This window comes from Festucalex cinctus, chromosome 1 (genome assembly GCF_051991245.1).
Source record: "Festucalex cinctus isolate MCC-2025b chromosome 1, RoL_Fcin_1.0, whole genome shotgun sequence".
NCBI classification, from domain to species: Eukaryota; Metazoa; Chordata; class Actinopteri; order Syngnathiformes; family Syngnathidae; genus Festucalex; species Festucalex cinctus.
Window position 1 is genome coordinate 11,617,924 of NC_135411.1, and position 15,655 is coordinate 11,633,578.

Below are 15,655 nucleotides of genomic sequence, written 5' to 3' on the forward strand. Positions count from 1 at the left end.
ATATAAATTAAGCAGCAAAATCCATCCATTTTTATCCATCTCAAGGGACGGCCATTTTGCCACTTGCTCTTGACTGAAACTGAGATCACGACAGTGTCTCAGGAAACAACCAATCACGGCTCAGCTTCAGAATACGGGTGAGCCGTCATTGGTCAATACCTGAACACTGAGCAACTGTGATGTCATTTTCAGTCGACAACAAGTTGCAAAATGGCTGAAGATGGATCATGTTACGTTTAAAGTGCATCTAAAATATTATATATTTGCTAAAATGCTTTACACTCATATGAGCTTTAAGTAAACTGCTTTCTTCAGATGAACTGTACCAGACAGTGTGGCTGTGTTTAAAATGAGTCACACCGTCTGAACAGAAGCGAAAACGAGAACTTTCATTGCTAATGGATAATCACATGCTTATTTGCCACACACTTTCATCCAAGCAGACAGATATGTTATTCTAAGATAATGCAGCGTTGCACTCTTGTGCTTTCCCCACCCCTTTAGTGGTGAAACGCTATTTTTTTGTAACCGGACAGGAAATGATCCCCAATAAAAAGATCGGAAGCAAAAGATTTGCCAGAGCATCTTTGACAGCTTGTACCTGGCAACTCTGCTCTCCTTTCTGCGAGTGAAAACAAATAAGTCTTGTCTTCTCATCCTTGTGGTGTCATTCTTATATGTTTTGGTGTTGTAAACCTAACAGATAAAAACAGGTGGATTTTGCTGCTTTATATTTCACACATGTACAATATTAATAAGAATATAATTTTTAGACTAGTGGGGCTGCATATAACATTATTGTAAAGAAAAATTTTAGGGACTTCCCCTTCATAAGATCACTTTACTCACATAACATGACATTGATATTATGATGGCTGTTTTTCTCAAGTAAGACTCTCATAATTATCTTTTTCTTGCAAAAAAAAATCTGACTCGCTCACGAAATTTTATGACTTGGTGGATTTTAAAATAGCACAAATAATGTATAAAGTTTATAACAGTTTACTCTGCCACAGTACTCAGAAGTTATTTGAAATTAGACACAGTCCTTATGTTATAAGGGGTACAAGTGTGTACAAAACCCCCAAAATAAGAACAAATATTAAGCAAAGGTGTGTATCTGTAAAAGGTGTTAATTTGTGGAATGATTTGGGAATTGAACTGAAAAATTGTGACTCACTGCTGGAGTTTAAAAAAATGTTTAAAAGTAAAAGTTCAAAAAAATTACCTATGTTAGACCAGAATATGAAAATTGTACATGTGAGTATGCGTAAACAATTTAGATAGGTATTATGGTATACGTTTAGGAAATTTATGTATATAAGTTTTTGGCAAATGTGAATATGTTTAAGTGCACTTGTGTGTATATATATATAACTTGGTTTATATATTTCATTTTAATAATAGTAAATAAGAATTGTATTAATAATGAAATAAGTTTAAATATATTTAGTAAAAGGGGTAGGACTAGATAAGTTTCTAACGTCTTCCTAGTCCCTTTTGAACATGTAAGTTATGATTGATTGAATGATTATTTTATTGGGATTTTCTTCTCTTTTGATTGTTGTTTTTTTTTCTTATCTTTGCTGTTCATCTGTTTATATGTTCAATAAATTAAATTCTAAAAAAAAAAAAACCCCTACTCCCATATAGTTTTTTCGTAACAAATTGAAGACTCCTCTAAAATGACAACATAATGATTTTTCCCCACATACTACTGTATGACAACTTTTCTCTGACAATTTTATTCCCAAGTTGTTGCAATTACCCGCAACTTCATGCAAATAAATTAATGTGTTTTGTCGCAATCTTACAAATATTTGAGCAAATCTCATTGGGTTTTTTTTTTTTACCCCAAAATTGTGGCTTTATACACGTAGAATTTCTTGCAAAATTGTACTATCGTCCCAACAAGACAAGCCCTTTCTTTCTTACACTAATACGTTTCACTTTTTATAACAAGACTTTTCTGTAAAATGACATTTACTCACATTTTGGGAAAATTACATTTTGGGAAAATTACATTTTGGGAAAATTACATTTTGGGAAAATTACATTTTTTCCTCATTAAATTAGGAATACAATTTTTTTTTAAATCATCTAAGTTTCCTTTTTCTTTTCAGTGTGGCCGTTTGCATGACTCATACTCAGTCTAACAAATGTTTAACATGCACAAAATTCCATAAACGTAAAGTAAAATCCGACATTGCACCCGCAACTCAGTACGTGACTTATTCATGCTTTAAAAGTGTGCAGCGTCCCCCCTCGACATACAAACCTCCGTGGCAGTTACATCTCCGTCGAAGGCAAAGTCAGTTTGTTCGCTGTCAGTCTGCTTTGTCAAAGCCACGGAAAGCATTCCGAGCGGCAAGAAGAAGGAATACAAACAGAACAGCACCCCGACATTGTAAAAGGCTTTTGAAAGAACACAACTTACAGCCTTTATAACGACAGATGGAAACAAAATGGAAATGCACAGGTTGTTTTTTTCAGAGTCAGACGAACGCTCCAGACAAGGTTGGCAAAACAACTGAACGAAAATGAAAAGAACAGCAAATCAAAACAAAAACAGAAGCAAGCATAACAGACTGCGAGGAAGCTGAAACCTTCAGTCAAGTCAATGTTTGTGGCTGCATTTACAACCTGACTTCCAAGGCTCTCCTCTCCCCCTCCATGCACATTTGACACATCTCTGCATTACATCACGCAGATCATGTGAGATCCAAGAGCTTGCTCATATCTTGGCACTGCTTACAGTCGAAGGGATTTGAATGCAGAGCAATGCAGAGAGTCAAGAATAATGAAAGCCTTTCCATGCGGTCTGTACTGGAAGGAGTCGTGGATAAGAACAATGACAACAGAGACGGGTTAGGCACAAAGCTGCGTGTTGAAATGGGATTTAGCCAGGGATTAGTAACTAAACATAGGTTACTCAAAGGGGACATATTATGGAAAAGTGACTTTTGTATATATTACAAATAGTTGGGACTCTGGAGTGCCTGCCAATCCAAGTATGAAATTAAACAACCAAGTAGTGTTTTTACGCTGCCTAGCTCCAAATGCGCGTCCGAAAGCGAGCTATGCAGAATTTGGTCTCTAATTTACACGACGCAAGACTTGGCAGCTAGATTGTACACTCTAAAAACAGTTGTGTCAAAAAGAACCCAAATTGGGTCAAGAATGGACCGACCCAATTTTAATGTTGCACATCAACTTTTGTTTTGAAGACAAGTTGATAAAAATAAAGGTGCTTGTCACGTTTTATAGTTTCATTCCTCTTTTTAAATTGTTTTTTTAAATATTAATATTTTTTTAAGGAACTTAAAGTAGTTACTTTCATTATTGAATAATTAGTAAAGTAATTAGTTACTTTTTCAGAGAAATAACTATAAACTCTTTACTTTTCAAAAGTAACTTGAACAACACTGCCACCATCTTTTCACAAAGAGTGGACTGGTGGCAATGAATTAGCTTCACAATGGTCTCCATGGTAACAAATGACAAACTCAGCAATACTAAAAAAATAATAATAATAATGTGCATTAATTCTTGGGAACTCGACAAAATAGACATTATTATAATACACCTACAAAATGTTTTAAATATGAAAAAGCATAATATGTCTCCTTTAAAGTTATTAATAAAAAAAAAAGTGGCCATGAGTGTCTAACCCTCTCATCAAGCCAGTCAAACATGAAATGGTGACTTCTCTGGATGATGACGATGATGATGATGATGAAAGATGAAGAGTGCGAGGTTCTGACATTAGGACAGACACTGGGACAACACAAGTCTCCAGGTCGGCTCTGGACTGACGAAACAGCAGAGCGCCAAGCGGGCGGGACAGGCGTTAAAAGCTCGTACACACCTCCTCTTCCTCTGAACTGTCATAGTCATGGCAGCCCTGGGCTATGCAGGCGGTCAGCGAGGCTGCCTTGGGCTCCAGGTAGCACAGGCACAACGCCAGGGGGAAGGAGAGGGTGAGGGCGTAGGGCACGGAGAAGGAGGTGGAGAGTAGAAAGAAGAAAATGAAGAGGAAGCAGGGGATGAGCGACGGCGACTTGATGGGCACAAAGTTCTGAGCGCACTCGGGCAGGAAGCGCATCTCCGACAGGTCGGGGAAGCTCAGGTAGCCGTCCTCGTCCAGGACGGCCGACAGGTCGGGCAGGTGCAGGGAGAAGGAGAAGAGCGTGCCGCCGCTGCCGCCGCGCGCCCCGCCGCTCTGCTCCAGCCGCCGCTTGCGGGCCGACAGCAGCAGCGCCCGCTCCGCCAGAAGGGCCGCCTGGCGCTCCGAGCGGGCCTGCTGGCGGCGGCGGCCGGCGCCCTCCTTGGCCGGGCTCACCGAGGAGGCCCGTTTGCGCGCGCTTTCCCTGCGCCGCCGCCGCACTTTTGTCGAGGACACGGGGGATGAGGGGAGTGAGAGCTCGGAGCCGAGGGGGGTGGTGGCGGTGAAGGCGCGGGGGGAGCGCTGATGGCGGGATCGGATGCGTGCGTGTGCGTGTATGAGCGGCGATGGGGAAAGGAGGCCAATATGCATGAGCACACATGAGTCAAAGTGTGGGGTTAAAAGGAAGGACAGGAGGAAAAAGCAAATTAGTAAAGCACACAGAAGATGAAAAGCAAAGTCTCAAAATAGAAGCAAGTGGGATATTATCATCAGCCGCGAGGAAATCTGGAAACTAAAACGGGTTTCAAAGAATATAAAAGACTAAAAACTAACTGAAAGCGTCTTTTGTCTCAAGCCTGCTGCTGCATGGCGGCGCTTTTACCTTTGCTTCTTGTCTGAGCGGCGTCGTGGTGCCGGCGGCGGCTTCCGTCGTCTCCGCACGGGCGTCCTCCCGCTCCGCCTTCTCTTCCTCCGCCTTCTTCTCGGTGGTCACCGTGGTGATGATGTCGCCCCTGGCGGCACAGTCGCTGTCTTTCATCAGAGTCTCGTGGTTCTCCGTGATGGGCGCTGGAACGCGCAGGGACAAAGACGGATGAGATCCGGCATCCGTTTGTGGTGATTTTATTATGGAAACAGTAATGTGGTGAAATGGCCGAGAGCTCAGCAGTTCACATGATACCAGTTCCCCTTGGCAAATTACAATTTCGTAGCCAGGCATGTTGAGTCAACGCATAAAAAAAAAAAAAATACAAAAAAACCCAAGCATGAAAAAAAGCCATTTTAGGGGCATTCTGGCCATTTCCAGGGGTCCGTTAAAAGCAAAGGAGAGATTTTGTTTGTTCAGTATTACGTGGATGGAGCATGGCAGCAATGTTTGAAAAGACCCACAGAAAAATGTGTCATGTTGGTTGGAAGTGGCAATTTTTTGGTCATTTTGTCATTTCAGGGGTCCTTCCAAGATTATGGTGTCTGACAACTATTGTATGATTGTCACCGAATTTCAACCAAATGAATTAGGAAGATGGATGATGCAAAACTGCAAACTGTGTTTTTAGCTTTGCAAGTTGGCAGTTAAGCTCAAACTTCAGCTCATAAACTGGCCGAATTTTACAGGCTTGTTCACTCAAATGGGTATGGAAGAGGATTAGGGCCAGTGAAGAGAGAAAGAAAAGGTTTGGCAGAATTCTGACTTGAAAGAATTCTGCCAAACTCTTTTTGTCTCTCTTCACTGGCCCCAATCGTCTCCCGTAAAAGGGAAGTCAATCCCCATTTTTTTTTTTTTTACCATATGTTCTATTCAGCCCCACTAGTCAAAATATGGTATTCTGGTTAATATTGCATTAGTGGAATATGAGTTAAGCAGCAAAATCCAGCAGTTTTTATCCATCTAGGGAGCGGCCATTTTGCCACTTGCTGTCGACTGAAGATGACATCATTGTTGCTCAGGTCTCAGGTAACAACCAATAACAGTACAGCTTCAGAAAACAGCTGAGCTCTCTGATTGGTCGTTGCTCAGCTCTGAGCAACTGTGATGTCATCTTCAGTCGACAGCAAGTGGCAAATTGGCCACCTCCTGAGATGGATAAAAACGGTTGGATTTTGCTTCATAACCCCAAAATTCTAATATTAATCATAATGTCATGTTTAGACTAGTGAGTTCACATATAAAATATTATTGTTAAGAAGTGTTTAAGCTTGACTTCCACTTTAAGTTGATATCTCACTAAGAGGTGAACGGTTGCCAACGTAGATAATTATGGATCACGGTTCTTAATAGGTTTGTTTTGTCGCAAAGAAATTTTAAACACGTTCAACGACAAGAAAAACTGTGACATGTAAAAACTGTCTGGTAACTTTTTTTGTTAAACTTTTATGAACCCTGATAAAACCCCAGATTTGCTACATATGCAAGCATTCCCTGCTCAGTGAGATACCAGAGTTAGCAACAAGAAATTTGGTCGGCACGTTTAACATGAGTAGACCCACCAACAAACAGGCTTAAAAAAGAGAGTGTGGGTTTGACATTTTCAAGTTTTAAAGTTAATTTCCAAGCATCCTTAAAAAACAACTTTGCCCAGAGATTTTGTCTCATTACTACCAAATTTTAACCAGGCATACAAGATGGATGATGCTCAATTGTGAGAATTTTGAGTTTTTGTAATTACCTGTGGGTGGAGCATGGGGGCAAGGTTTGATAACTTACACAAAACCAAAGTTTGCAGGAGTATCTACTTAGCAACATGAAATTTGGTAGGCATGTTTAACATGATGATTTGAAGCAGCCACTTTAGTGTAAGTTTGGCTATTTCCAGCCAACCTTGTGTGGGGACAAAGCAAGGTGACAAAATCTGATGACTCGCCACAAGTCTCATGTGGTGGCTGACCTTACCTCCGTCCAAGCTGCGTGACATGTTGTAACGTTTGCTGGCGGAGCGCTCGAAGAAGGGGGCAGGTCGGATGATCTGCGAGCTGGCCCTGCGAGTCTGAGCCTGCGTCCTGCCGCTGTAGCGGAACTTGGAGCCGAGGGTGAGGAACTTCTTTGGGGGCGCCTCGGGGGACACGAGCCTGTCAAAAGTTACACGTTACAAAGCAAAGCAGATGTAGCCAACGTATTTGTTTGGCAATGCTGGTTATTGGTTTTCGCATGCAATGGTTATTTATTATTTGCATCACCACGACATGCAAAAAAAAAATCATTTGGAACAATTGACAACCAAAAATGGATCCAGTCTTGCTTTTTCTTTGGCTTTTTTCTTTTTGAAAAGATGATGCAAAAATAAGAAGCATATAGACCGGAATATGTAAGAATTTAAGTGGATTAATTTAACACATTATGTGACCATGTCACGCATTTGGGTCCCACTGGTTAATTTAGTTGGCTTCTAGTTCCTGTTTTGATTCTAATTCATCATGGCTTGAACGAACTCACAGCAAATGCTGACGTTCACTAGATTATTGCAGATTTTTACTTCCATTCTTGGTTTTCATTTCTGTTAGCATGATAGACCACTCGGCAAAGCTGACATTTTATTCGGGTAAATTTGAATTTCATGTTCATTTGACTGGTCACAGTCGACAGTGACAAACATTTTGATTTGAAGATTTTGTAACTTTTGTAGAGTATCTTTTGAATTCATCCGTTTGTGCTATTACTGCTTTTATTGTGTATGTTTTCTCTTCCTGTTTTGGTTCCCAATCCTGCTGGCCTGATAGGAGTCTCAGTCAGAACTGGCAACTTTTTCTGAACAAAGGCTTTTGATTTAGCTCTCCTGTGACTGCTGTCAGGAATTTCACTCCATTTTGTTTGTGCTGTCTGACAAAAAGGAACACTTGAGTGCAGATGCAGACTGCTACGTTAGCTTCTTACACTACTGACTGGACAGATGCCATATGAGATCTTAAAAGATTGTCTGAGAGTGTATCTGATAGCAAAGAACCAAACAAGGGCTTGTCTTATTGATTGCAAGTGTTACCTGAAGAAGGTGTGGTGCTCAACGCAGACCTTCCACAGACGTTTGGCAGCGCGGTGGTTGGGAAGCTTGAAGCCGATGGTGCTTTCAAACTGCTCAAACTTGAGAGCCAAAACTATGATCAGACCAGATTAAAACAAAAAAAACAAGCACAAAGCTTCTTAGAAAAGTCATGTACCTCGCCAGGCCGGATTTTGATGTAGAAGTTGTTCCTCTTGTAGGAGATCTTGAGGATTTTGGGCCAGGCAAACCGGTTGATGCGCAACCTGTCCCTGTAGATGAGGAGCCCGCTGGCACACACTCCTAGCATGATCTCCACGCCCTCCGAGTCCTGAGAACAAAAACACCGGAGGATGATAAACTGCACACAGTACCACACTACGTTTAGGACAGCACTGACTTATCAGGATGATGCAGGCAGGTGGCGAGTGGAATCAAGCAAATGGTTCTGCAACCCCAAATTAGGACTGGAGGGGTGCCTAAGCAAGAATGGCGGATGACATGACGCTCTCAGGCTGAAGCCATTTGGTAGGGGAGAGCCGATCCAAAGCGGGAAGTTTTACAGGGATGTTGGAAAGTGTGTTCAACCTCATGCACATGTGGGAAGTGCACACACGTATGCACAATAAGCAACCGCTTACCTCGCCCTCGGCACGAGTCAAGCCTTGGTAGAGACGCCCTACCAACTTTGCATTCAATGAGAGAGGAGACAAAAGAGGGAGGCCGGTCTGATATACTGTTTAACGTCTTATCATTTATCAACAGGATAATATGGTACTGGACATTGAGCATCGATGCTCATTCCGCCTCTTCATGACTACTTTATCTACTACCATCTGATATAAGGCAGTGAATGCAATAATCTCTTGCTCGTTTGTACTTGACTAGTGATAACAGATTCATGTACGAGCAACAGTGTTGTCTCAAAGATGCCAACTCGGCCCCTTGCAAGCCAAAGGAGAAGTGGTGAAATGATGAGTCAGCAGTGCATCAGCGATGGTGGTGGTGCAAGTGAGGCATCGCAGTGGCAGCAATGACTACTGATAGTGTGATTTTAATTAATCATCCATTTAAGAACAATAAACACCTCCCTCACATCAACAACTCGCTTTCCCCCCAGAAAAAAACAGTAACGAACTGTAATTACAGTTAAGTGTGGGACTGAGCCTTGTCAATATCAGTTAAAAAAATAAACAAAGGTTTATAATTGCTTATAGATTAGAGATAGACTGATACGGCTTTTTTTTCAGGGCTGTTACCAATAACGATTATTAGTAGTCAAGGAGGCCCACAACCAATATTTGGAGCCGGACATATTTTAAAATTCTAACAAAAAGCGCAAGGAGCTCGCAGGTACAGAAACATGTCTTAAAACTTAAAGTTTTCTACACTAAGTTATGTGATATCCAAAATTTCAGGTGACCTGAAACATTAATGCTTCACGTAGCTTTGTGCCCAAAAAAAAAAGCGCAGGGAGTTCCTATGCTAAGGATCATCTATTAGACAGTTAACCGAAAATTAAAAAAATTAAAAAAATTAAAAATTCCCTGAGATTTACCCAGGTTAAAGATGATCTTTTAGGTCGTCATATTTTTTAAAGAAGCGATGTGATATGTGTCAAAATGTCAAATAGCGGTGCCGATAATCGGCCGGGCCGAAAACTGGTCTAGCCCTGCTATAATACCACAAAATGGCATCAAAGCACTACTTTTATTACACAGGGCTTGTCTAATAGAAGTCCCCCCTCTCACTTCAACATAGTTCCTGATCACCAAGATGAGCGCCCCCTCCAGTTGTGCACAGTGACAAAGCAAGCTTAAAACTATGATAATTGAAGTGTTGTGGCTACCTTGGCGTGATGGAGATCCACACCATACATGGACAGTTTCTTCGCATTTTCCAGGAAATGCATTTCGGCTTCAGCCGGAGTCATCCCCCTGATTGAACGACAACACCACACGAGGAACATTGACGAAAGGACTGTGAAAAGCAGATTACGCTGGAGAATTCAATCAACTTCAACAGGACGCAGACCTAATTCAGTTGAATCGCATAAAATCCAAAGTGAATCAATTTCCTCTTGTTGTGTTCATGGATGTTTTCAGCTGAATCTCCCCCAAGAAGCTGCGAGCGCATCCATTTTTAGCAACGACGGCCTTTAGTGAGAGCCTCACACTGACGCTACTGTGCTGCATCAAATTACTCACAAACCGTTGCGACGCAGAGAGAATATGATGCTCAGAAGCACAACAGATGTTTTGTTTTTTTTCCATTTGTGTAAAGACACAAATCCAATATTCGGGAAGATGTGTTCCAGAGCAGTATCACAGAAGATGCTAACAAAAACAACGTAACTTAAAATGTTCCAGTTCCAATGAAATTGCATTGAACTCTATTGTTAATTCCAGTATTTCCTCATATACAAATACAATTCTATCAAACACTACAATTTTCAAGTTCTTTTTGGATGAAACGAAATTTATTAAAATTATCCATCCATCCATTTTCTTGACCGCTTACTCCTCACAAGGGTCGCGGGGGGTGCTGCCGCTTATCTCAGCTGGCTCTGGGCCGTAGGTGGGGGACACCCTGGACTGGTTGCCAGCCATTTTTAGGGCACACAGTGACAAACAACCATCCACACTCACAAGCACACCTAAGGACAATTCAGAGCATCCAATTAACCTGCCATGCATGTCTTTGGAATGTGGGAGGAGACCGGAGTACCCGGAGAAGACCCACGCGGGCACGGGGAGAACATGCAAACTCCACCCAGGAAGGCCGGAGCCTGGACTCGAACCCGAGTCCTCAGAACTGGGAGGCGGACATGCTAACCACTCGACCACCGTGCCGCCATTTATTAAATTAGTTATTTTGAAATTTAAAAAAAGGTGCAAATGCATAAATTTAAAGAACTAAAAAAAATAAGATTTTTTTAACATAAGCTGAATTTGTAATTGTGGTGTGTAATAATTGAAATTACAATTACATTTTGGTTAAGTAAACAGCCCTGTTGTTCAGGTTACAAAATGGTAGCACATAAAAACAGGAGTCACTACAAGCTTTCTGTCCAACTAACTTTGCCTTCTTATCAGCGGACCTCAGATTGTTGTTCTGGTCAGTGAAATGTTTCTCTACTGTAATGTAAACATCAGGTTTATCGAAGCCACCTCTGCTATGAAGACAGTATGAGTTGAGCTAATGACATCTATTTGAACAGTGGTGATTATTCATTTAAGTGGGCACTATTTGAGGAAATAATTGCTGACTGCCTCCTGTCGCCTCGCTCACAACACTCACTTGTAGGTCTTGTGAAGCTCCATGACTTTCTCCTCCAGCTCTTTGGTCTGGTTGGGTGCGAAGCGTAGCTCGCTAATGTAGTCGCTGCCCAGCTCCTCCGGATCGTAGTCGCCTAGCTCTGACTGCACAGTGTACGAGCCCAGAACAGTGTGGGTGGCGAAAGAACAAGGGAGGCGTCCCGAAACGACGTCGTCTCGGAGTTGCAGGCACAGGTAGTACCTACGAGGGTGGGAAAGAAAGGGGTTAGAATGGCTTGGGCTGTCAAAACGCAAGTGAGATTCTTATCATGCTATGCCAGTGATGATCAAAGAAAACGTCAGGAAAGAAACAAGCCGACTCACCTTGTGATATCTTCAGTCAGCTGGGAAGGGTCCGGAGGGTAAAACTTGACGTTAAAAGCAAAGTTCCAGGGGCCAGCTGTGAAGCAGAAGCAAGTTTGGATAGATTTTCGCAACTGGCGTTTACAGTCTTTACTGTATCTGCTTATTGTTTATGGAATAAAAAAAAAATAAAAAAAAAAGTGTATTTGAAAAACATTTAGACATGTTTATTAAAAGCCACATACTTCTGATTTGCTTTTTCAGGTCCTTGGTAGGATCCAGCCAATTCTGCCAAGGACAAAAAAAACCCGAACAACATATCAAGTCATCTTTTTGTAATTGAACCAATACACGGTCTTGAAATTCATTGGGATTCATGGTCACAATACCTTCTGTTTCTCCACATCTCTGTATGTGATGCCAAAGTAGTCCTTCTCCAACAGGTTGAGGTGATCGCAGACTTTGTCGAAAAGAACTTGGCCTTTGACCCGTTTCTGCGAGGGGACAACAAAAAGTCGAAGCATATACTTTCATTTTCCAACGCCGTCAGCCGGCACCTGAGAGTTAAGCAGGGTCCTATATACCGACAATATGGCCTAATTTGAGGATTCTCCCCTCTGTGATCCATGTCAGTGAATGCCTGAGTCGTGGGATTTTTTTTAAATTTTTCCACACCGATCTGCTGGGTTGGGGCTGACAATCGTAAAAGTTAAATCAGTTGCAATATTTACAATGGTAAATCACTATGTAGTATAGGGGTGTGAATTGTCTAGTACCTGACGATTCGATTCGTATCACGATTCATAGGTCACGATTCGATTCCATACCGATTTATCCCGATACGAATTTACAAGTCGATTGTTGCTTATTTTTATTTAAATTTAGAAAATACTAATCAGTAAACTTGTACAGTGTAAGATTTGTATGAAAATGTATTATTTATTTATCTGAAACTTCAGTCTTAAACAGGTTGTAATCTGTTTCATGTTTGAACAGCATTAAAATAAAATATTAAGGCTTAATGTTCCATTAATATAACATTCCTCCATGCTTAAGGTGTGAACCCTAAGACGTTTTGGTGAATATTTTTCCATCAAAAATGGATATTTAAAAATCGATTCGGCCGCCTATTGAATCGATTCGAGAATTGTGCGATGCAATATCGCGATATATTGCCGAATCGATTTTTTTCAACACCCCTAATGTAGTATGTGTATGATGAAAACAACCACAACTGGTTATGGTGAGTGTTTATTGTGGCATATCAAGTAGGCCACATAGTACACAGTATACAATACAATAAGATTCATTGTCGTCATGTGTTGGGTCGCCCCCATTTTGGTATGTGTGTACCCCGCTCTAGTTGGACATATTGTAGTACAATCAGTTGAGCATATCAAGACTTACGCTCATAACCACATTGAGTGCGGAGCTCTCCTGACAACTGTGCAGCGTTCCTGTGTGATTGCGTAAGAGCCACGAGGACAATTGGCGGGAGACTTAATCCTGCCAGGATGTCTCTGAGGGTATTAGCAGAGTTTTGTCAAGCTAATGCCGTTTGCTGATGTGACAGCGCTGCTCAACACTTTTCTCCCAGACTGCACTAGCATGGCCTACAGACCCACGCAAGGGCCTTTCAAGCACTACTTTTGTTCAATATGTTCCTCACACTGTGGCATGGTTTTACAAAACCGCAATGTTAAAGAGGTCACATTATGGTAAATTAACTTTCATACAAACAGTTGGGCGTCTGGTGTGCCTGCCCATCCAAATGTGAAATTAACCAAGTTTCTTTTTATGAAATGCATCTGTGAGCATGCCGTCCCGCACTTCAACCCACTGTTACATAACGGTGAGGGAGAGTGGGGTCATTTGCATAATAATCACACCACACAGTGGTGGAGTTTCTCTGCCCATGATATAATCATAGGCTTGGCAAAGATTGAAAGCCACATTCAAACGATGGCTGTAGTCCAGTAGACATATGTCACTGAAACATTATTATGCAGAAACACAACACCTCTTTGAATAGTGAAATCGCTTAACATTTGTACATGTCTTAGGAAAAAGTCATCAGGTCAAGATAAGCTAAGAATGTGCCTCACTTTTAAACATAAGGTGGAAAAAAGAACTGTAAAATGAATGTGATTCAATTTCCCTAACCAGCCATAAAAGTTTATGGGTAAACTGGTTGATCAAGAATAATCCAAGCTAAGTTGCATCAAGGCACCTTTCCTAAGCATTTTTAGAATTTCAACACACTTACCTCTAGGATCCGCATTCATCCGCCACGGTTGCAAAGGCCCTTGCTACTACGTCAAAGCCAAGTTAAGCAGAGCGGCACTAAATTTTGTTGAATGCGACGGATAAGCATTAACAAACAACATCAGATTCCGCGCAGAAGAGGTAAGGGGTGCATACACACAAAATATTGTATGAAATGCCGCCTACAGGAGTAAAAATTGTTTTATTGGGTTTACAAGCCTTAACTGACCTATAATGCTTGATCTTTTGGGGGTTTCATGAAATTACAATAAAGCATATTATGTTATGGCTCCTTGAAGGGAATAAAATAAGAAAATTACCATGAATATGTCCTAATAATAGTTAAGTAAGTTTGACCAGTATTTTAATGGCACATTTACGGTCCACATCTACTAGTCCTGGTATGGGGGGGATGAGTACCATACTGGTAATATAATTATTAAGGTCACAAGTAGTGTTGTTCAGATACCGATACTGGTATCGGCAGAGGTGCCGATACTGCATTAAAACAGTGGTATCGGTGACTACTCACAAGTAACATGCCGATACCATTTATTCCAAAGCTAATATAGGATTTTGGATGCAGCATCTTGTGTCTTGCTCATGCACGACATTCACTGGTATGTGACATGTTCACTGCATGCCGATCTAAGATAACCTATTGGTCCTTGAATGCTCTGAACCAATAGCAGGACAGCTTTTTCATGTTGAGGAAAAAAAACCTTAAGTATCGGTATGGTATCAGTATCGGCCGATACCGCAAAGCTGGGTATCGGTATCGGGAGCCAAAAAATGGTATCGGAACAACATTAGTCACAAGATGGCAGCAAATCACATTGAAGGTGACCTAATGATGGTAAACAAGTTTGGACAGCATTTACATAAGTTTAAGGAGGTGATATATGCTTCATCAGAAATCTCCCATTCACTTTATATTGGAGACTAGTGATTTGTGCAATTTGTGCCCTAAACTCCAGCCACGGGGTCTTACCTCCACATTCAGGGTGTAGTCAGAGCCGTCCAGTAGCGTCACCTTGCACTGCATGATCTTCACCTTCTTCACTCCTTTTAAAGGAGACCTGGACAGACGACTGCTGGATGACTGGTGAGACTCTTGGTCCTCTTCTTGTGTCTCCTGATGAGTGAAGATCATACAAACTGTAATTTGTCATAATCAACACATTTTTTTGGGAAATAAATAAAACATCCAAATCAAGGGTGGGTATTATGAATAGTTTCAAGTAGGGAGGGGCGAGTACCGATACCAGGTATAGGTATCGGGCCGATACCAGCCTTTTTTCAAGTACTCGAGTACTCGTGACGCAGACGAGTACAAGCGACCGATGGCAGAGGGGGAAGACGTTAAGTGAGTCCTCCTTGCCTGTAACTGGCGCTAGCTTGCAGCAGTTTTTCACCAAAACTTCACCGGTTTGGAAATACTTCAAAATTGTGAATCTTAAACTAAAAGAGCATTTTTGTGTTTTATTTTGAGCGTTAAGACTATTGAAGAGTGACTGTGCTGTTTTTTTTTGTCAAAATCAAAGGAAATATATTTGTTTAAAAATATCTTTTAGTGATTTTTTTTATTTGTCAAAATGTACTACTGGTATCGGCAGTTGGTATCGGTATCGGTGAGTACTGAGGGTCTGAGTATCGTATCGGTATCGGTCTGAAAAAAAGTGGTATCGAACATCCCTAGTTTTAAAGAAAAAATGAAAACTTGCTGCATTTTATAGGCCAGAGGTCACCAATGTGCTGCCCATGGGCACCAGGTAGCCTCCAAAGACAACATAACCAGTAAAAAAGTAAACGCATAAACCAAACACACACAAATAAACACAGAACTAAAGAATAGAAATAGAAATAAAGTGTTGCATGCTGGTATTTATCTGATCTAATTATTGTGAGAAATC

The 15,655-nt window shown here is 41.3% G+C and overlaps 1 protein-coding gene across 12 annotated transcripts in view; it reads right to left on the reverse strand.

Annotated features, from left to right (window-relative positions):
* epb41l3b (erythrocyte membrane protein band 4.1-like 3b) overlaps positions 1–15,655 on the reverse strand; it is a 57,657-nt gene that overhangs the window by 17,793 nt on the left and 24,209 nt on the right. For 7 of the 12 annotated variants that reach the window (XM_077516499.1, XM_077516465.1, XM_077516474.1 and 4 more), the window contains exons 3-15: positions 14,734–14,877; positions 11,867–11,971; positions 11,723–11,765; positions 11,499–11,574; positions 11,158–11,376; positions 9,707–9,794; positions 8,499–8,543; positions 8,036–8,188; positions 7,861–7,958; positions 6,777–6,952; positions 4,770–4,954; positions 3,869–4,468; positions 2,279–2,332 (exon numbers count right to left, since the gene is read on the reverse strand). In XM_077516499.1, the coding sequence (XP_077372625.1) occupies positions 2,279–2,332; positions 3,869–4,468; positions 4,770–4,954; positions 6,777–6,952; positions 7,861–7,958; positions 8,036–8,188; positions 8,499–8,543; positions 9,707–9,794; positions 11,158–11,376; positions 11,499–11,574; positions 11,723–11,765; positions 11,867–11,971; positions 14,734–14,787 (1,896 nt within the window). In that variant the 5' untranslated portion in view covers positions 14,788–14,877. The remainder of the gene's footprint in view (positions 1–2,278; positions 2,333–3,868; positions 4,469–4,769; positions 4,955–6,776; positions 6,953–7,860; positions 7,959–8,035; positions 8,189–8,498; positions 8,544–9,706; positions 9,795–11,157; positions 11,377–11,498; positions 11,575–11,722; positions 11,766–11,866; positions 11,972–14,733; positions 14,878–15,655) is intronic. The other 5 variants (XM_077516529.1, XM_077516520.1, XM_077516547.1 and 2 more) reach the window with 3 other exon arrangements.